Source organism: Brachyistius frenatus, unplaced genomic scaffold (genome assembly GCF_029030835.1).
Source record: "Brachyistius frenatus isolate BFR_SWC_R1_liver_20210118 unplaced genomic scaffold, ASM2903083v1 Contig_51, whole genome shotgun sequence".
NCBI classification, from domain to species: domain Eukaryota; kingdom Metazoa; phylum Chordata; class Actinopteri; family Embiotocidae; genus Brachyistius; species Brachyistius frenatus.
In genome coordinates, this window is record NW_027210650.1 from 2,379,149 (window position 1) to 2,400,981 (window position 21,833).

The 21,833-nt window shown below is 45.6% G+C and overlaps 1 protein-coding gene across 2 annotated transcripts in view; it reads right to left on the reverse strand.

Moving 5' to 3' along the window:
• Nucleotides 1–21,046, reverse strand: part of ttyh2 (tweety family member 2) — a 54,670-nt gene extending 33,624 nt beyond the window's left edge. The window contains exons 1-2 of one of the 2 annotated variants that reach the window (XM_069704669.1): nt 20,471–21,046; nt 6,422–6,594 (exon numbers count right to left, since the gene is read on the reverse strand). In XM_069704669.1, coding sequence (XP_069560770.1) covers nt 6,422–6,594; nt 20,471–20,599 — 302 coding nt within the window. In that variant the 5' untranslated portion in view covers nt 20,600–21,046. The remainder of the gene's footprint in view (nt 1–6,421; nt 6,595–20,470) is intronic. The other variant, XM_069704670.1, reaches the window with a different exon arrangement.
• Between the last annotated feature and the right edge of the window lie 787 nt (nt 21,047–21,833).

Consider the following 21,833-nt stretch of genomic DNA (forward strand, 5'->3'; position numbering starts at 1 on the left):
AAGGTCACACAGGTAGAAAAGTTCCCAGGTTTTCTGCTGTGTTTTATACTAGAAGCCGCCTGCCTCACCTGAAATAAAGACGCCTCCGCTGAGCTCAGCGGTGAAATAAAACTTTAACCTCCGTGGAAAACAAGTCACTAAACAACGCAACACAGGCCGTGAAGTTAAAGGTGCTGCAGGTGGTCGGTTTTCTGATCGAATGAGCGTTTTACATTCCGACAGCCATCCCCGATATATAGTCGAGCATTTAGTCAGAAACCCTGCAGCAGAGAAAATACATTTTCTGGTATTCCACTTTATCAAATGAAGAGAAAGAACCGTCGTCTCAGCGCGTTCACGGCTGGCTGCAGAAGTGTCAAAAAGTGCAATCAAGTACAACGTTGCAGCAATATGTTGGACAGCTGCAAACCTCGAGAAGTTTCAATGCTCCTTGGAGGAGATTCTCAGAGTGTCCAAAAAGATATTCCTTCATTTAGTGTTCTGATGAAGCTGGCGGGTCCACGACTACGTCACCCGCTAATCCGTTCGTTAACACAAAGCCGGGAATGAGATTCTTTTCCACAACTGTCACATCACAAAATAGGCTGCGGATGAAGGCCAAGGGCAGGTCGGGTCAGCACCAAAGGGAAGGCGAGCAGCCTAATTGGGACTTCGATCACCTTCCTAAACCTCGTGGATCTCCCGGACTCCTTCCTGACGCTCGGGACAAGCGTCAATCAGAAAACAGAGGATGTACGTCCGAAGTCAGCGGCGCTTCCTGTAACGTTCACTTGGAATCTCTAAAATCCGGACAAAAATGTCCACGCTGATAAACCGCCCACTTGGCAATTGGAAATGAACCCTGAGGCAGGTATGTGAGATGCATTAAAGTCAGAGTAGAGCCCGAATAACAAAAAAAGCATCCGTTCGGAGGGAGACAGGAAGTGACCGATGTAGACAAGAAGCAAAAAGAGATGGAGATGGAGGGGATAAAAGAGAAATGAAAGCAAGCAGACGAGGAGACAGTTTACAGACAATAATATGACAGTAAAGTAAGTGGAGGACATACAAACAAACGGGGAAAGACAGGAATAAAAACTAGAAATATATAAAAGATGATCAGCCTTACTTCCTGCTCCCACATGTAATATTAATCCACTGATGACATACTGGCACATTTTCATTTTTTTTCCTTCACCTAAAAACGTACAGTTCCCACATGAGCTGCTCTGAAACATGAGGGGAGAATCAGATGAAGGAAACATATTATTAAATATATATAAATATTTTCTACCCTGTTTTCAGTCCCCCTGTCCCGCCTGCTCTCTTAGCGCTGCTCCTCGAAATATCGATGGCCTGATTCAGTGAGAAAGAATAGCGTAGATTTGAGTGGACGTGTACCGAACAAAAGTCCCAGCTGTCACATCGATTTAAGAAAAATTGGATAAAAGACAATGATGGGAATTCAGAAAAAAAAAACTTCAGCCCGCAGCAGAAAATGGCCCCTGGCTACTTTAAATAGACTCTGACATGTTTGAATATTAGCGATTTTGCCCCGGCGTGGCAGCAATGAATCTCCTGAGATGACAAATAAAGACGGGTGATTTTATACTTCACTCTGCACGACTGAAGTCTCAGCGAGGACACTCCTCCTCCCCCCCCCCCAAAAAAAAAGAACAAAAAATGCTCTTAGTATGCACTATAAAACACAAATAGCTGCCTTTTGAACTCTTCATGCACGCAGCTCTGTTTCAGTCAACTGAAGGCCAGACATGCAGCAAAAACAAAGTTATGAACCGCCACTGACTGATAACAACAAAAGGAGTGATTGAGCGCCGTTAAAGCTGCATTTCTCTCCCGATATCATCTCTCACATGCCTCATTTCTGCTTTCAGACCGGCAACAGATACGTCTCCAAATATAGGAGAATAATTTGCGATGATCCGTTTACTTTGTGTGGGCAGCAGAGAAGCCGCTATCATTATGAGAAAGGATTAGCGGTGTCTCTTCTGCCTACGCGCGTTAAACTACTTTGCAATAAATTGGAGAATGTTGACATTTTATGTGTCTTTTATTGAACGAATTTGAACTTTTGCATTCTAAAATTACTGACAAATTGATCCCAAAGTGAACTGCGTGATAATGAGCGAGCTCCCGAAACAAGAATATGTGCTTTCTGACTGCTGTAAGTAAACAAACAGGACAGGCGGTTTGGTTTTTATTCCAGAAGCTACAAACTTGTAAACAGTAGGGATACAACATGGTTTACTTTGTGCACAGATTGATAGAGGAAATACCCTTGATTTATTTTTTAAGACAACATAACACTTTGTAGTGTTGTTTTAACCCTTATGTTATTCACCATGATGGCTTCTTTTTGTCTGTCAACAGATTGTTTTCTCTTTCTCTAATTGTCCTTGTGGGATGTTGAAACTATTCCAAACGGAAACGAATGTTTGTCCCACAATTACGGCAAAACCAAACAGCCGGTGTCTCTTTCACAGTCCAGATGTCCTCAGCGTGAGCGGTGTGATGGGTTACGGTACGGTATAATTACAGCGGTAATGTGCTGACGCTACGGGCGAGGGCTGCGGCCACGGCGGAGTGACATCTGCTCCGGCTTCACCCGCGCTAATGAAGACGGACATCACGGCGAATCAGCGCGAGCTACGGTCAAACGTGATTAGAGCGGAGGACGGCGAGACTTTAAGCAGAAGCAGAAAGAGGAAGAAGAGAGGAGGCCGGCCCGGAGACGAGAAGGAAGGTCAGGCGAAATCAAAACAGGAAGCGGAAAAAGAATTTGGGAGCGAAGGGAGGGGAGACGCCGGGACTGATGAGATTAACATGAAGCCGCTTCTCCTCCGGTGCAAAGTCAACCGGGCCGTCGCATTTATCCGCCGTCGTATCCGGCAGGGTCGCACAATCAAAGTTGGGAATCAGACGAAGGAGAGCTGATTTCCCGCGGGATGTTTCCTCCAACTTCATTCGTCTCGTAGCATTAAAAACAAAATATTCCCCACATTTTATGTGGAGGTCCGACACGGTACTGGTGGTAAATGTAAGTCAATTGAAGCGATGAATTCCCCAGTGTGTCCCATACTGGAAGGGACATCCGAGTTTCTCTGAGCGTTCACGCTGCGCAGACTCCCTTTTCCGCCAAAATCCTCCGGTTCTTTTTGCCAAGCTTCTCCCCGTGTGGCACCCGAAAACACAAAAAAAAAAACCCAAAAAACCTAAACGTAGGCAGAAGATATTGTTGGCAGAAAGCAAAAGACAGGAAAGAAGGTGCAGGAAGCTTCGAGTACTGATCACACAGTAATGTTAGCAGCTACTGTAACCACCGACAACACAAGGTGTTGAGAGGACTGCTTGTCCAACATTGCTGAGCAAAATCTGCCAGTGAAAGTTGTCTGTTCGCTGATCGGTTTTTTTTGGGCTCTCCCAAACTAAAAAAAAACAAACATATTTCTCAAACGGGATTAAAAATTTAATCTGCGACGCGTTCAATCAGTTTGTGACGGCTCTCGAGAATCATCCAATCTGCTAATCTGTCAAAATGCCAAAATAAGACTCGTCGTCGCAGCTCTAGTAATCCTCGACCCCCGACTAGACGGTGCTTCCGGACGTATTTCTACTCTTCTGAATTTAATTTTTGCAAACATACATCTTTAATGTGCGGAGGACGGCCACGTTTGAGACACTGTGCATTTACAGAAACTGCACGTTAATAATTAAACACCACGCAATGAGGACTGGTTCACTTGGAGGGAAACAGAAGCCATTTGCAACCTTTGACAAAGATAAATCAGTGAGCAAATGTACGACAGGAAGCGACGCGTTGTCGTGCTTTTACCTGTGAAAACTAAAGCTCTCCTCAAAGGTAAAACGGAGACGCTGGCCGGTAATAATCTGATTTAAATGGAAGTGACATTGTTGTGATTCACTTCTTTTCAAAGTTAGTTGCAATCCAGCATTTTAAAAGAGATGAACTGTTCCCGATTTATTTATCAGATTTATGCACCCTCTAATTTATAATTCAGATTATTCCAGATTACCAAGTACAAATATCGTGTTTTTTTTGCTGGAGTTTTGGTGAAGTGGGGAAAAGGAGACGTACTGCATTTAAAAAAGAAATCTCAAATCCCCAAATCTCCGAAGTGCCTGTCACCCACAGGTTGTCCATCCTGGCACGTCCGGTTGCAGAGCCGTTACTGACTGCATGCGGGTGCCATTGTTCACGTGGAAAATCCCACAAAAAAAAATATGTTGCAGGGATGTAGATCGTTAGCCCGCAGTCCCGAGTTTTCCAGGGATGTTTCACGCAACCATGGCACCACTGTGTGTTTAACAATGAATTATCTCTGTTCATACTCGAGGCTGTAATTAAATATTTCCCACTGGTTGCCGAGCACGGTTGTCACATGGTTACGTACCCACTCCTCTGGCAACAAATCAAATTATCCACTTTTCAAGGACGGCGCATCTTCGTCGACGGACTTAATATCTGGTGATGTAAGAGCTGTTACGGCGTCTCTGTAATTACAAACTGTTGGGAGAATCTTTACTGAAGCTTGTAACAGCTGTGTTTGTCAGCAGCAGCAAAAGTGTCCGATTTGCAAGTTTGGCACGCCAGCAGATGCTAAATGATGAAAAGTTGGATCTGAGTAAAAAAAAATAATAATAATTAAAATAAAGAACTGCTCGAGGTTGTCTGTGTACCAGCTGAGGGCTACAACACTGATATCATTAATCTACTGTATATATATCACAGCTAAACTAATGCCACTCCGCATCAGGCAAGTTTTCACAGATTTGACGAGATCCAGCAGCCTGCAGCCAAAACAAATCACATCCGCTTGCGATGCTCAAATCCGAGGGGAAAACACTGGGTCAGATTTCTGAGGAAATAAAATCTCTTCCTCTGAAACGGTCTAATTTTAACAATTTAAATGGTTCATTGAACGCATTCAACTTTTATTTGTATGCTTAAAACATTACACATCGGCTCGAAACTCGCCAGAGGTTCCTATTTTTGGATTTATTTTTTTGCTGTCTTGTGATGATGACACAATATCTGCGCTCACGGGACAAAATGAGAAATGTAATTGTCTCCACCATTAGTAACCCGCAGCCTGTTTTCCATGACTGCGTTGGGTCGCGTTATCCCTGCAGCGAAAACAGGAGGTTTTTATAGAAGCAGAGCAAGTAGGCTGCGCGTGATCAACTTTATGGTCTGCTTGTTCAGGCATACATCAGGCTGGAGGTTATTTTATTTACACGCACAGCGAGCTACGTAAGCAGCCGTTATAATGGCACACTACATCCCTGACAACTTTACACACGTATGATGTCATATATCTATCAAGACTTAAACAGTATTTGGCACGGTATGTGCCGAATTTCATGTGCTATTTTTTTTTTCCCCAAATCAAATTTATTTAATTCCCATAAATGTATATATTCTTTTGTCGATGAAATAGATTTGAGATTCATATAGCTCTTCTTTTCTCCAATTTGTTAATCTGCGACAACAGTAACCTGCACGACTGTCGACCTCATTTGTTTCCATATACTGTATATATATATTGTATGTTCTACAGTAATCCACCTACACATATTGTATTGTATTATATTAAATATGTATGTTTTTGCATTTAAATATCCAGAACAAGAGAGATCTTCCGCACTTCCACGTCGTCAGCAAAACATTGACAAAGCACCCACATCAGGGCGATTTCCACCACAACAATGTGACTAGTGCTCGAGAGCGATGATGCCCACTGGATATTATATTAATACCAGAGTAAACTCTGTGCTGGGTAAATAATAAGATGATTTTACCAACGCCCCTCAAATCAAAGGCCATTTTTGAAACGTCCAAACTTTCCCTCTTTTGTGTATTCTGTGATATTTCAGAAACTAGGAGGCATCAAAAAATGTACAAAAGGTAAAAAGTTATCTGTGAGCTTTTATCCACATCAATGTGCCAGACGTGAAGACAGACTTTTCAGACACGGATCAAAGACCGATCTCATCAAAGGAAGGACATAAAGAACACTTCTATTGGGAAATCAAATCACAAATACTGGCAGAAGTGCAAATAGAAGCTTTGGGATTTTGGCAAAAAAAAAAAAAAAAAGGGAGGTGGACTGAGACGGATGCAGAGCAGAAAAAGAGGCCGAGAATACAAATGAGAAAACAAGGACAGCTAAACAAACAAGACATACAGCGTTGACAAATACACAGAGTGCGTTCGTACTGTGGACTGACAAGTTATGAGGCCCATGAGGGGGCGCGGGGACGTGCCGGGAAAACGCCGGGCCACTTACAGCTCCGTGTTAGAAATACTGAACTTCCAATAAAGGGAAATAGGAAAACACGCAGGCGGTCCGGCGCGCACTGCGATCAGCAGTTAGCCCGTCCGCGTCGCCCGTTATCTCACCATGTGACGAGGCCGGCGGTGACGGCCGACCACGTGACGCAGCAGGAGTTGGGCTTCTTGCTCTCCTCCTCCTCGTCTTTGCGGCAGCAGCACAGACAGCTCAGGTAGATGGCCAGACACAAGAGGTTGAGGCCGAGACCGGCGGCCGCCACGCAGCCCAGGAACATGAGCGACTGCAGAGGGAGAGAGAAAAGAGATTAATGGGAGTTCTCAGTGTGCTTTACGTTCAAAGGCACACGGCAGCAAATTCAAATGTGCGGACTCAAAAGTATTCCGGTCTGTCGCTTAAGTACCGAAACCACTTTCCCACAACACAAGGCCCGTATTAAAAATTTCAATCGAGTGAAGTTCAGCCAATTACGGCCATTTTTCACAGAAGACATTGTGACTTATGATTGGGGGGGGGGGGGGGGGGGGATCTCAGATGTTACGGATAACGCTAACAATGGTTATATTCAAAGATTTTCTTCGATCGTATGAAAAGAAAAAGACGCATTGTGTTGTAGTATATTGGATTTTATAACTGGAGACACAGTGAGAGCACGACGCGAGTGTAGAAGTTGGTTAAGGACGAGCTAATTGGGAGTGAGCTTGACCTTTGACCTTTCCCCCGCAGAAATGTAATCACTTCATCCTTGGTTTCGAGTGAATGTTTTTGCCCAAGTTTGATCAAACATGCTGCCTCCGGCACGGAGGAATAAAATAAATATGTAATGTAAATAGGCGTGTTTGCCATGCAGTGTTGTTTTGAAGTTGTTTTAACCTCCCGTTGACAAAAGATACTTTAATACAACTAACCAATTTCCTTTTATGGTGTTTTTTTTTTTTTGTTAAACAGGTAATTCGCCCGTCGGGTCAGATTCACAGATACGGTTCCTTAATATGAATTTAGCTTCTCGTTAACTATACAGGTCTACTTCTGTCCTGAAAACTGCAGTAACTACACTTAACCTTCTTTCTCTTCTCTACAAAATGACTCCCGGCTCTTCTCGTGGTAATGATGATGTTCCGAGGACCCGAACAAACAACTTCGAGCTCCCCGTCGTCGGTTAGCGTGATTAGTGCGGTAATAGGAACTAATGAATATGTCTGCACCAGCCCCGGTAACGAGGCCCGCTGCATTCTGGGAAGCCCGTCTCCAGCTGGAAAGCAGACACCTCCTCGCACACCTCTGCATCCACTTCTCTCCCCCTCACTCCTCCTCTAGCCCCCCGTCCCACCTTCGGCGCGCGATGACAAAAATAGCAACGAGACTGTCGAAACAGCCTCGAATGAGTTCTGCATCCGTCTGTGAGCAGATGGGTTTATTCAGGCTCAGACCCTCTTTTCCTTCCCCCCCACCTTTTACTCTTCCTTTTTAGTTTGTCTGAAATCTTTTTGATGCCGAGCCATCTGTTCTCATGCTGCAATGTCGTATGTCCTGCGAGTCGAGTGCTGGGATTAAAACCCAGAAATGGAAGAATCTGTCTGGGATTATGTCACTGAGTGCTATAAAAGAGTCAGGTAAATGGCAAATTGAAAAATCCTCCGGGATACTAAAATAAGCAAGAGTTTACATAATCTGACAAAGTCCTGTCGAGGAATATTTTTGATACCAACGAATCCTTGGTTTTACCCCCCTTCCCACTAAAAAAAAAAAAGCTTCGTTCCTTTCTCGCTCCTCTCCCCAGCTCTGTCTGTTGGTGGTGAAATGCTTCACCTTGTCCCATTTCATGCCTGACTCATGTGGAGGGCCGCACATATGCTGGCATTAAAAAAAAAAAAAATCCAGAGGTGTCAAGGAAAGGACAGGGCAAGCGAAGGTCTAATCGAACATCGAGAGTTAGAGGCTCCAGTCATTAGCTCCTCAACTGTCCTCTGTCCTAGTGGCCGGGTAAATGAATGGGAACGTCGCGCTTCGCTTTAAGAGACGGGGTTGTAAATGTGTTAATTGTCGTGCTCCAACAGCGAGCGCCGAGGTGAGACAAAGAGAGAGACAGAGAGAGAGAGAAGCTTGTTGTCTCGTCTCAAGGCGGCGTTCTGAATGATGGGAGTTGGCGTAAACTGGGTGTAATTGAGGTTGAACGCAGCCAATGAGATGGAGACGCGGGGCGCAGGTGGATAATACGACTGGGGGGGGGGGGGGGGGGGGGTTTGGGGTGTGAAAACTCCTGCCGAACGCACAAAACACACGGGCCACCCAGACGCTTTTATCGTCATGGTAACGCGCAGGTTAGCCGGTGCGCCCCTTGCGATGGGGGTGTGTGTGGGGGGAACGAGTGAAAGGGCGAATTATCACAGCCTATTTGAATTAAGCAGCATGTGACAGGCTCACTTTTAAATTGCCCCCGTCTTGTGACTCCTCTGCAGCCGGCCAATGCGGAGAATGGAGGGAATGTGGGAGAAAAACATCTCGCAGCGGAGAGACCCGGCCGGGACGGACCGGCAAAGGGAGCAAACTTTGGTTCATATTGTGATTTTGTGGTACGTTTCATGGTATTTGAACTGATAAACTCACCGTATAAAGTAGGGGGGAAAAAAACAAAAAAAAATGTGGAACTGAGGAGGGGAGACTCACAAATGTATTCTTTCTTTGAGAAAAAAAATTCTCTGCAAAATTGCTTTTAAAAGGCAGGTACAGCCAGGACACTTCCTCTCGCTCTCTCTCTCTCGCTACTCTTCTTTTCTTCTCGGTAGTAGGGCGCAAAAAGTAATGGCTTCTGAATTATGTAGCATCCATTCAGTGGAATGGGACGTGCACACGCACACACACACACACACACACACACACACAGACTCTGCACATGCACACCGACACACACCGACACCACAACCCCATCCTGGAACATCACTTCCCAAAGTACTCCAACCTTCCATTAAGTTTCAAAAAAACACCATTCGTCTTTTACTGACCAGAGTGTGCACACGTTCAAACTTTTGTGAAACCAAATTGCCTCTCCCCCCCTCCCACACACACACCACTTAACTGCTCCCTAAATGAGCGGTTTCCTATGGAAGCGGCCTCCATATGTTAACACCCTTCTCCGTACTTACTCATCGCTAACTCAAAGAGGCTTCTCCCCTTTTGTTTTCCTCTCCACTGGTGGTGGTGGTGGTGGGGGGGGGGGGGAGCTGGAGGCGATGACAGGAGAGCGAAGGAAAAGGAAGATCTAGCTGTAGCGTGAAGACGGCAGCGTGGAGGAAGAGGAGGCGGAGACGTACAAAGAGGAGAGGGTGACGGATTGAAAACAGAGAGACAGCAGGGTGGAGATGAGGAAGGAGACAAAGAAGAGAGTGGCGGACTGACTAAGAGTGGGTCTGCTCGTGCATGACGGGAGGAGACAGAGCTACCTCATCCACATGGCTACCTCAGAGCCACTCTTCATTACTCAGAGCACGGCCCAGTTTCCTTCCCATTACAATTCCTTTCTACATGACTTTGCCCTGAGGCTGAAACGTTGCGTAATACTCTTACCATTTTACCCACCACAAAATACTGAGCCCAACCTTCAAAATCTCATTGTCGCAAGTACAAAAAAAATGAACATTCAAGTGCATGCGAGAGAACGGGGCTATAAGCTCTGCCCCGAAGGATGACTAATAAGACTAATTTAAGGGATGACACAGGAACACAGGAAGAACCGTTTACAAATGAACTTTTCAGCCATCTGTTGTACTTACAGATATCCTCGTGCGGCCCCGGTATGAACTTCACGAATTGCAAAGCTGCTAGTTCAGCAATACAATCCAATTCAAGTCTGCAACTTATGAATATTATCAATTTATTTATATATTTTCTTACAAATGAAGTAGTCATTTAGTCAATAAAAATCAATGCATCCCATTCAGACGCCCTAGAGTTTTTACATTCTTCACTTGAGCAGCTGGAACATGGTCAGACAGTAAATGGAAAACAACAACGTGGTGTAATTCAACAGCAGCGCAGTTAAAACCTTCAAAATAACCAAACTTCTGGGCTGAGCACCAAACTTTGAAACTTTTACGGCATCGACCGAACTGCTTCGGTTTTTTATCTAGTATCAAAAAATGCCCTGTCATCAAGTCCCAAACTTCAAAACCTAGACTACATCGACGCCAACAAGTTTTCGTTAAAAAAAGGTTTTGCTATGAGACAACATTTAGGAAGCCTTATTTCATTCTTTTCACTGCAAAATAACTCGGCGGTTCTCTGTGGAGGCGGCTAGCAAGCAACAACTGACAGCGTGTGAGGGTAAGGGGACATCGGTAAATTGTGGCATCAAGCATCAACGGGCCATCTGTCAGCAGGAGCCACAGAAACCCACCTGGGCTACACTCTCCCCCTCTAAACTGCATGAAAAGAGATCTGTCCTGTAAAGTGTGACTTAAAATAGATTTTTTTTTTTTTTAATAATAATAAAAAAAAAGTCCTTAGAAAAGTATTGTTTAGTACCATTATCTAAGAATATTTTTTGCTGAAATAATCTGCAACTCAATGTATGACTGAAATGAACTGGGTGAACTGTATCAAAATAGCATATGGAATAAAGATAAAGAGGCCTACACACACACACACACACACACACACACACACACACACACACACACACACACACACACACACACACACACACCTAAAGGACAAAGGGAGCAGCATAATGAGGCAGTAATAACCTGGGGCAGAAATGACCCAGAGGGCACGAGATGAGTCATTTATACCCCCCAAGTCCCATCAGAGGTAAGATGAAAGCCGGTGGGAGGAAGACAGCACAGATGGGACACCGAGATAAAAACGGACAGCGTTGCTCTAATGGCTTATTCCAAAGCCATCTGGAAAATGTGAGAGGCAGACGTGGCTAAAGAAAAAAAATCTTAAACAAACAGAATTTTTTTTTTTTTTTTTTTTTTAAAGTTGCATCGGTTCCAAACACGTGATGATATGAAAAATAATCCTCTGAATGCTCCCGATTCTACGAGGACGCAGCAATCAATACCGAGGAAGAACACATGCAGCTCCAGAGCACTTTTACTGTGCTTCATTCACAATCCAACAAAGTGACTGTGGGAGGTAAAATACAGGGGTGAGATGTCAAAGTCCATATTTAGAGCTTCACAGTCAGGCGATTTCAACTTTTTTGGGGGATTTTGTTTTTTGTTTTTGAAGAAGAACATATTTCCAAATATTAGATGTCCTTCTAGAAAGGAACGGCATGTTTTACCCAGAAAATGCATCTTGATGAGCGCTCTGCTCTGCTGCTGCTGCTGCTGCTGCTTTACTGGAGCAGAATTGAAAGAGATAGAGAGCAGATGAGACGGAGGACGTGCTGTATGTCAAGACAGACGCAAACTCACAACAGGATGAGTGCTATATCGTATAGTGCCTTATGCTGAGCCCCCCCCCCCCCACCACCATTAAAAATACATTTTTAATACACAAGTGTTGACCATAATTAATACATAGAGACGGAGAGCACCTCCATCTGCTAAGCAGGACTACGTCACGTAACAGAGGAATTCCACAGTCTTGGCGCGGCGCTAAATGCACGCTAAGCGATACGACGTGTCGCAGCAGGTGGCGGCCAGCTGTGCGTAGGTGGAGCGGGGTCTTCAGGCGCCGTGCGCACCGACGTGCAACACACGTCGGGGGGGTGAAACGGGTGTCAGGTCAGTTAGTTGGAAAGGAGAAGATGTGGAGGGAGAGAGGGATTCCACCTTAGAAAGTCAAAAGCCTGGCGGGCAGCGGGAGCGCAGATTCACTGTTGAACGTCAGTGGAGACGATATTTGACTTGTTCTTTAAAGTACGGTAATTATTTCCTTATTCCAGTGATTAAAGCACTGTGCATCCATAAGGCTCCAAAAAAAACTCTCGAGTCTGATCACATCCGGTTTTAAGATTTTTAAATATTCCAATAGTTGTTAAATTTTTTTTTAAATCAATTTGTTTATGCAACTATCGTTCTTCCTTCGTCTGTTTCCTGTTGTTGGCAGCACCTGGTTGTAATGCCTCACTCCCGTCAGAAGGTGGCAGTGATGCAGCTAAAAGCAGTCTCCCAGCCGCCATTGAACAACATAAGGAGAAGAAGAACAAGCTGCTTCCAAAAAAAGGTTCTACGTGGAGCTCCTTCAAAAAATAAATGAAGACGGAGGCGGTGCAAACTCTGCAGATAAAGTCTCTAATAGTCGATTATTTCAGAGTGATTTCCGAATAGTATTTTTGCCTGAAATGTCCATCCCTACTTTCAGTACTCCTCACGATGGGTAGACATGTTTTTGCTTCTTAAATGAAAGACGCTTTAAGAAGGTCTTACTGTGAAGCAGTCCAAAATTATTCCCTGAATTTTGTTTTATTCAATACATTTGACACGCTGCACAGTATAACGCAGCACTTTACATAATGATTTGGTGCCAATCTGACTGGTTGAGTCGAGGCTGCCGAGCGCCTTGAGAAATGTAAGCTGAAATGGCATCGCTATGAGGCGGACCCCCCCCCCCCTTCCCCCTGTGCTCAAAGATCAATGGAGCAGTCCCTGTCCTCCTCCATGCTGCTGCTCGGGTGAATGGCCCCCGGGGTACCAGGGCTCTTTCCAGCACAGTGCGCTCGGCTGGGCCGGCCCGTGTTCACAGCTGGGACACCATTAAGTCCCACCAAGCTGACCCATGGGACATAGATGAGAAGAAGAGGAAAAGGAAGGAAGGAGGTGGTGGTGGTGGTGGTGGTGGTGGGGGGTCATTGCTAAACCATCCATACCGTGTCAGGGATGCACTAATACCAGTTTAGCTACTACAAGCAACTGGATAAAACACCTAAAGACCCAACTCGGGATTCAAAGAGTTTCCTGTGTCCAGCAGAAGACAGCAACGACCCTGAAGAAGCGAGAAACGGCCAACATCCATTGACAACCATCAGGTCCACGGCAAAGTGTGAAATCCAGTACGCCCATCGATCCGCTAGAGAATACCGTGTCACGTTTTGCTTCACCTACAGCTGGAAACTACACGCACAAATGAGCAGGGCCAAAGATGGAGGTCATGTGACGAAATACAGACAGTGATGAAGTCAGAATCCGGAGGCGGGTCGGGGGCTGTCGGATCACCCAGGAGACCAGGCTTTGAGCGCAAGAGAAAGCAATGTGGATTCCTTTTAAGATTTCCTCACCAAGTCGTTTTTATGCCGGAACCCAAGTTTGAAGTTTCCAGCCATCACTGAACTTTGAGTGAAATTTTTATGGTCCTATATTATGATTACTTGGTATCCACAAGCACATAAATGTAAAGTACTTGTACTTGGTTCGGTGCATCCCTGCACTTTGGCAAACTGAAGGTTTCCGCAGCTTAAAGATTTTCATGTAAGCTTCTCGAAACAAAGAAATGCAGCTTATTCCGGTTTTTCTGTTAAACCTGCGTAAATCTGCTTCTCATACTGGGAGATAATCAGAGTGCAGCGGGGCGCTTTGCCTCTATTTCCTTGACACCCTCTCTGAACCCAGAGCCCAAACCCTTCCCTCCGGGGAGTCAAGGGTCATGATTTGGATGCTACGCCCCCACAACAAAGGAAACTCCCTCCCCCCCCCCCACTTCCATGGAAGAGCAGCCGTCCATTGTTGTTTACACTCGAGGGGGAAATGCAGCTACGTGAATCCACCCGTCCCAGTTCATGCAGCTTTGGCGAATATGCTTTTGATTTGTCCTGTTTTAAATCTCTTTCTGTGCTGCTGATCGCCACGGAAAATGACGACACCAAGAAAACGCAGAGAAACGCAACCCCCACGCGCCATGGCTGGCCAATCACTGCTGTCACACCCTGTCCGACTGTTGTTAGATCAGAACGAGGGATGGACGTGGTGCCCTATTAGTGCAGAACTCAGCCATACCATCGAGCTGATCCGGCGGTGCTAATCACGGTCTTCAAGCACTACGGAGACAGATCGGGTTTAATGACCTTCTTGAGAGCCAGAGGCGACACTCTGAGTGCCTTTTCTTTTTCGTCTATGCATATTCACGACACAAACAAAGAACACACAGAGTCTAAAGCCTATGGGGGCGGTGGGGGGGGGGGCATAAGACATCAGAAGTGCTGGAGAGGCTGAGCTGAGGTGAATCACTGTTTTAACAATGAGGTTACACAATCATTCACGCAAATAGGGAGAGGCTGAGGTTGGACAAGGAGCGCGCCAATCAAAAACGACAGGTTTAAGATGGATTTTTTCTCAATGAAGAGGCAATGGGAGTCGGTAAATTTCCAATTCAATCAGAGTGGCTGAGATAGCTGAACAGATAATGGGGTTTTCAGCTGTTGTTGGTATGCATAATTTGACATGTTCTTTCACACTAACTAAACACAGTTAACACAACGGTGGAGTGTCCGCATCTCGTTGTGAAATCCGCTGCAATCAGAAAAATGTACAACATCGTATGAAGATGAGCTAATGTAAAAATGAAGTGCTTGTAATGATAAAATCAGAAATAATAAATATAAGAGTGTAAACTGTGTTTTAGTAGTTGCTGCAGTGCAATCAAACGACAGTAAGTACATCACGGAGAGAATATCTTTGTTTTCTAACTGTGGGAAAACACGTATTTTTCCCTTAAGAGACTTTAAATAAATTCTGCCTTCCACACGCGTCACTTTTATTTCAATCGCGAAAGGAAGCTCTAACATCGGTGAAGAAAGAGGGGAAGGTGTCGGAAATGCTGATGAACGACAGAAACAAAAAGTTTTTAAAAAAATAAATAAATAAATGCAACAGAGAAAAAAGGAAAGGTCCTGAAGACACGGATGCACCCGGGCGGAACACTTTTATCAGAGTATATCTGAAGGAAAAGCCTCTGAGGCAGAAAGATCGAGTGTATCAAGAGGAGTGTGTTTGCTCCTGTAATTGAATAGTGGGTCTGTGGCTTGTTTATTTATCCTGCATCATTCTCAGCCGTGGTGGTAACAAGATAAAAGCTTTCAATATGCTTGTCCGAGGTGGACTTTGACAGCGATCGGCGGTGAGGCAGGACTTCCCATCGGACAACAAGTCTTGTGCTGTGCAAATGTCTCTTAATCATCTCTAATCACATGCAGCCAAAGGTAATGAAACCGAATTAATTTTTGCATTCATCCGTCCAATTACTGAATATCTATGCAGACGACGTAGAGCAACACTACAACAGCATCTCCTGGACAATACGGAGCCCTTTCAGCAGTGACAAGGTTTCCCTGCAGCAACACATTTTATGCTAATTTCCGCGCTTCGCTGAACACGCACTGTCTAAACAGTCAAGAACAGTTAGCAACAGGAAAATATGTATTGTTGGTAGAAAACGTGTGCCGGCTTACTTATGACTTCCTGGAGTCTCGCAAAAATCGAAACAATTAACTCAAACTCAAGATCAAGGGCTGTTTCAAGTAATTACTTCAGTAAGCAGAAGCCGAATCTGTGATTTTCTTTTGATGGAGTTGACACTGATAATAACACTCTGCCTGAACATTCAAATAAAAGACATTAAAGTAAACACAAGACCAGATGTTCAGATTTTTTTTTCCCCCTCCTAAACCTTCTGTCTCTGGGCTATTTTCTGTCATTTCGTTAATCAGAAGATCGATTTGTAATCATCACAAGCCCACCAGTGAAATGTTGTAACACCGGCGGCTTGAATAGAGTCAGAGGTCCTCGGCTGGATGGGTGTAACAGTTCATGTGACGGACGTGTGGCACAAACATGTTTGGATCACAAACCAGGAAGTGGGGAGAGAAAAGAGAAGTCAGATGGACCTGACAGGTCAGCAGGTCCTGGTCCATCTGACTTCTCTTTTCTCTTGAAGGCCAGGCCAGACATCATGTGTATATGATGGTTGAGGTCATATGTACATGATGTCTGGCCTGACCTCAACCAACACACACACACACACACACACACACACACACACACACACACACACACACACACACACACACACACACACACACACACACAAATACAGGATAAACTCGGCCTCTGTCCTATTTTTGGGCACAGTTGTTCAGTTTTTGCCCTCTTTCTGTCCTCCAGGAGAGAAATGAAACAGAAAAATATGACTCTTTCCCAGTAGAGAAAAGAGTCATATTTCTCAGTACGGTAGATTCAACTCGAGTTGACTCAGCTCGCCTTTTTTGGTTTTCCATTACGCAAAAGTTGCGGATAGTCCCTGGTCGTTTTTCTTTTGGCGTCATCTCCATTGAGGTTACAAGCGCGCTGAATCGATACTAAAAGGCGACATGAAAACGCTGCAGATCGCTGATTGGCCGGAGTCAGTCCTCTCCAGAATCACCATGACGCCAGTGCCTCATTGTGTCATCATTGAGCAACAGGTGCAAGCCCGCTGTAGCTAATTGGCTGATGCTGGATTGGATCAGCAAGGAGGGAGGCTGCTGGTGATTGGTTGTCACGCTGGTGGAGGGTTGAGGTCAGGATTAGGGACGGGGACCGGTTGATTAAAAGCTTAACAATCAAGTAGAGCGGCGCACACCCAAGGATGCGTCCCTCCGGCTGATCCAATCGAGTATCAACCTTAAATAGCCAAACCACTATCGCCGCAATTGTATTTAATAATCGAATTACTCGGTTGACCGCAACTTGCAAAACCACACCGTGTTCAATTCAGAAAGAGAGCTCTCCATGAGCGTCGCATCGGAGATGACTTCGCGGTAGTTTCACGCAGCCTCGCTACGGTAACCAGCTACTAAATCCAGAAAAGTACCAGCTAACCAAAAGCGAGTGGAGTCGGGTAGAGTATGTCCCGTGCGGCGAGAACGCGGCTGCACATTTCCAGACAGACGTGCATCCCCAAACCAATCGGCAGGCTTAAAACCGCCGCTGGCTGGACCGAGCGGTATAACAACCAGTTCACCAATCATAACACACTTCATGCTACGGTTGGCCAGCAGTATGGAGGGCGAAAGTGGTCATTCAAAACAAGGGCCAACCCTTTTGCCTTTAGAAGCGGTCGGTCAACAGTCGGGTACAGTTTTTAAGCCCTCTCGACCCCGAACTCTGCAGTTTACCCCAAATACATAAGTGTATGATTAAAAACAAAAGAATAGCTTGATTATAGTCAGGAGACAGAAATGAATAGAAAAACTCCGTGCAGATGATTTAGCTGACAGACATTCCTTTACCGACAATAGCCGTGTCCAACAAAGAGTGACAAACCTATTACGGCGCGCGCACACACACACACACACACACACACACACACACACACACACACACACACACACACACACACACACACAGACAGACAGACAGACACAACCAGACAAAGAACAGTGAAAGATCCCAACCCCGGCTTACATTCCTTCACATTCGATGGCCCGAAGCCAAGCGAGGACTTCACCAGGATTCCCCCCACACTACAGCGAGCCAATTACAATTCCTCTGACAAAGCATGTGGTCTGGGTTAAAGGCACAAGCTTAACTGCCCGATACGATGCAGAGCGGCAGCCACACAAACATCGATTCAGCAGTTCATTTACAAAAGAATCGATTCCCCATTACACGGCTCAAGTAAAGCTCGATTTCCGTCCTCTTAAACTCAATTCTTCGCGATTAAAACACTGCAAAAATACCAACTGTGACGCGCTTATTCGTCCCAAAGCAGAAACTAAGAGGAGAAAAACGGTTTAGTGGTCTTAAAAAAACAAGACAATCAAATTCAAATAGACTGTTTGCCCTGCTTTTACAGCACGAATAGAGGCATCTAGTTAATGCTGTTGACTGTATTAATTGATTATTCTGATATGAGTCACTTCATCAGCAGCCTGTCAATCAATAATTCAAGTACAACTCACAACTTGCCAGCCAAGCAAGGACATCCGAGACCAACGAACCACTTCTATTTCCCCGTTCCTCACCCCCTGATTGTACACACAGCACATTAATGCAGGCGAGCAGAATTAAAGCTCGACATCCCAGAAAGGCCGAGAAATGCAATGCCCTAAATAGACTGGCAGCAGCTTGAAATGGTGTCATTAGCTTTGGTGCTTTACGACGCATGGTTCTACGACGTGGGAGCGTTAACGCCTTCGACGTACATCTGGGAAATAAATGACAAAGAGACAGCAGGAGTGTGGTTCTGTCCGATAAAAAAAGAAAAAAAAAGAAAAAGAGAACTAAAAGTCACAGAGAGCCAGAGTGGGTTGATGGTTGCGGCGGCGGCGGCGGGGGTTTCCTGTCCCCGGAACCGACCGAACCGAGGTTGACAGCCTCCGATCACCAGCTGAGACACCCCCCCCCCCCCTCCCCCCGCTCCCCCGCCGCCGGCCTCCCTCTCTCCGACACCCCGCTGCGCCGGCTGTAACGTCCACAACTGAGAATGGAAACTGGCAGCATGAGAAGAAGAAGAAGAAGAAAAATCTCCCTCGCTTTGCCTCGCCGTCTCTTCCCTGATAACCGCAAACGCATAAAACCAACTCAGTTCAGCCGTCATTGGATATCTCGTAGAGCAGAAATACCCCAGGGCTCTTCGGTGCCGAAGACACGGCAGTGAAAAAAAGTAAAAAGGTTCGCCGATGTTTTCGTAGACACGCGGCAGCAAAACAAAAAAGAATTGAAGTGGACGAGAAAAAAAAAACTCCCAATTCTCTGGAGATAAAGGGAGTCTCCATCTCTCTCTTTGGATATGTAGTGTACTAAAATAGCTCAGTCATTTTAGCTCATGTAATGTACCTGCACCAAATATCATGAACATAGTGGAGAATTCAACCGCTAAAGGTTTTGGACATTTCTCCCGCAAGTTGGTGGCGACCAAAACGGAGCAAAAAGTTGAATGAATTAGCCGAGTCGTTGGGAGGTGAATGCTAATATTGCTCTGTAGCCCCATACCTTTCTGTGCAGATAGCGAAGATGTTTCCTTCCATTATAAAACTTCCCGTTGCCCTTACTTACGCAACCCGGTGTTTGCTCGCCTTTTGGCTGTTTTTGGTCTCACCCCAACTTGGGAAGGAAATCCCCGGCTCTTCATCTGCAAAACGCTGAGTTCAACCCCAAATCTTTTCCTTCATCCTAATTAAAATGAGAGAACGGTGAAGGCGAGGGAAACCGAAGACTCGTGGTGTCGGAGGTTTGACCTTTTGCTGGCTCCTGTGTGTTTTATTCTCTGGTTCTCAGGGACCTCCCGAATGTCCCCTGACCTCCTCGCTCAGGAGACCCGCTGCAGCAGTGAACTGAAATGCCATCTATTCTCGGCGTGATACTTGCACCGACAGAAGCCGGGCTGCAACCTTGAAAAATTCAACAGTGAAATAATAAAACATTCATGGAACCTGACGTGTTCACAAGCGGGTCATTAGCCGTCCAACAGTTGATCCCAACCCACTTCAAAGCTGTGTGAAACAGTCCTGTCACCCACCTCTGGAGCTGCACGGGAATCACGTTGACTCCCATGGGGGCAATGCATCTATGCCAACACTGTCCCACAAGTGGGCATCCGGATCCTCTCTCTCTCTCTCTCTCTCTCTCTGACAGACACAAAGACAGCTGATTTGTCCCAATTAAAAATGAATGAAAAACTTTGCCGGGCCCAGATGAAAGCAGCATTGAGGAGATGCGCATGTTCTGCCTCCACTGCCAAACAAACTGTGTGTAGAAGTGGATGACTCTGGTGTAATACCTGCAGAGGAAGAGGAGTAACAACTGCTTTTTTTTTTATTTATTTTTTTACAAAGATCTCTGAAATTACAACATATAGCAAGCAATTTGGACTTCACTGATCTATGGGATATATTGTGGCGCCTAATAAATGGCAGACTCTTCAAGGTGGTTGCCACTTAAGTGAAGTGGAGGACATTCAGAGAGGCATTATGGGCCACTTTTGCCATCAATAACACAAAATGGAACCTGAATCTGAAGGCAGCAGAGAGCATACTGATATTAAACGCATCAGGGACACAACACGGGAGCATAAAAATAAACCATGCTAAAGGATTATTATAGAAAAAGAGATAAAACACGTCACAACGGTATTATAAACTCACTGCACAACCCCGCAGGCAAAATTATGTCCCAGTTTTGTGCGTCTATAACTGGGCTCAGATAGAGCTCCCATGCGTCCCGTGCTCCTCCACTGACCTGCTGGTAGTTCTCATCTTCGGGCTGGAAGCCGTCGTCGATGGGCTGAAACCTCAGGTTGATATGAGGGAAATTGTGCAGCCAGTGAGTCCACCAGGGCGCAATGTAATCCACCCGAGCCGAAGACATCCCTGCCGGGAGAAAAAGTTTAGGCTCCAGCCTAAATTAGCCTCTCAGTCCCGAAAGCGGGGCAGTCTGGTCCGCTGCCGGAGATCTTAATCAAGTCTCACATCAAACAAAGGCAACAAGAAAAGCATGCTCGCGCTGTGGAAACACACGCTCGACCACACATGAGAGAAAAAAAACAAAAAAAAACAAACGTGCAAGAAAGTCGCGCGCGGGCAGCAGCCTGGTTGCACAGTGAGAACCGGCGGAGGTTCTTCTCCTGAAGGCGGAACAATCACTCAGCGCCCATGTCACCGCGTCTCTGTGTGCGGACGACCCGCGGATACTATCCGACCCACGGCGGCTCCGAACGCACGCGGCCGCGGGGACGCGCGTGGAGAGTAGGCACAGGACGCAAGGAGACGCGGGAGCGCGCGCACACACACACACACACACACACGCCTCTGTTAAGTGGTTCGGAAATTATAGTCCGGCAGTTCGGCTGAAGTGAAACAGTTCAATAAATACACAGAGTGACTGTGAAGTAAAAGACCAAACCTGCGCAAATGTTGGGTTGTTTGACGGTCGTTTGGAGCCTCTGCGGATTTAGCTACTTTTACCGCCACCTAGTGTTCAAACGCGACAATTACAAGGAGCCTGCAGCAGCGCGCGATACCTTGCCCCTCACTTAGGGACGTCCAAGTCGATCACCTAGCAGCTAAAATATCTGAAGCACTAGTCAGCAACTACTTTCAATTATAGGCCTTTTTTTTCTTCCCTCCTTGGTTCACTTGGAGGGCAACGTTTTCCATTTCCAGTTGGAAATTAATATAATGAATATTAATTAATAAATCAGAGATTATACCTAAGGGGAAGATGGAATTTCTACCCTTACTCTAATTAAGAGTGCAGAGCAGGGCATCTTTTTTGTATTTAAGCCTTTTTTTGTTGCACTCCAAGGCCACCCTTTTACTGAGATTTACATGCGCGTTTCCTTCGTATCTCTGGAATAGATTTGTGATTAAATCAAGTTTTTATGTACACAAAGAAAGTCAACTCATGATTGGTTGTTTTGAACTTCAGGGCCAGATTGGTCCCACTGGACTTCACACATTTGCTGCTACTTCTTGAGGACTCTGTGCAAATTGCTGAATTTGATCCCTCTCAGAATTCAAATGTTCACCAGACTCGCTCGCGAATACATTCAATATTGAATATGTAACATCTTCTAAGCCATCATCCACCATTTGTTCATCCA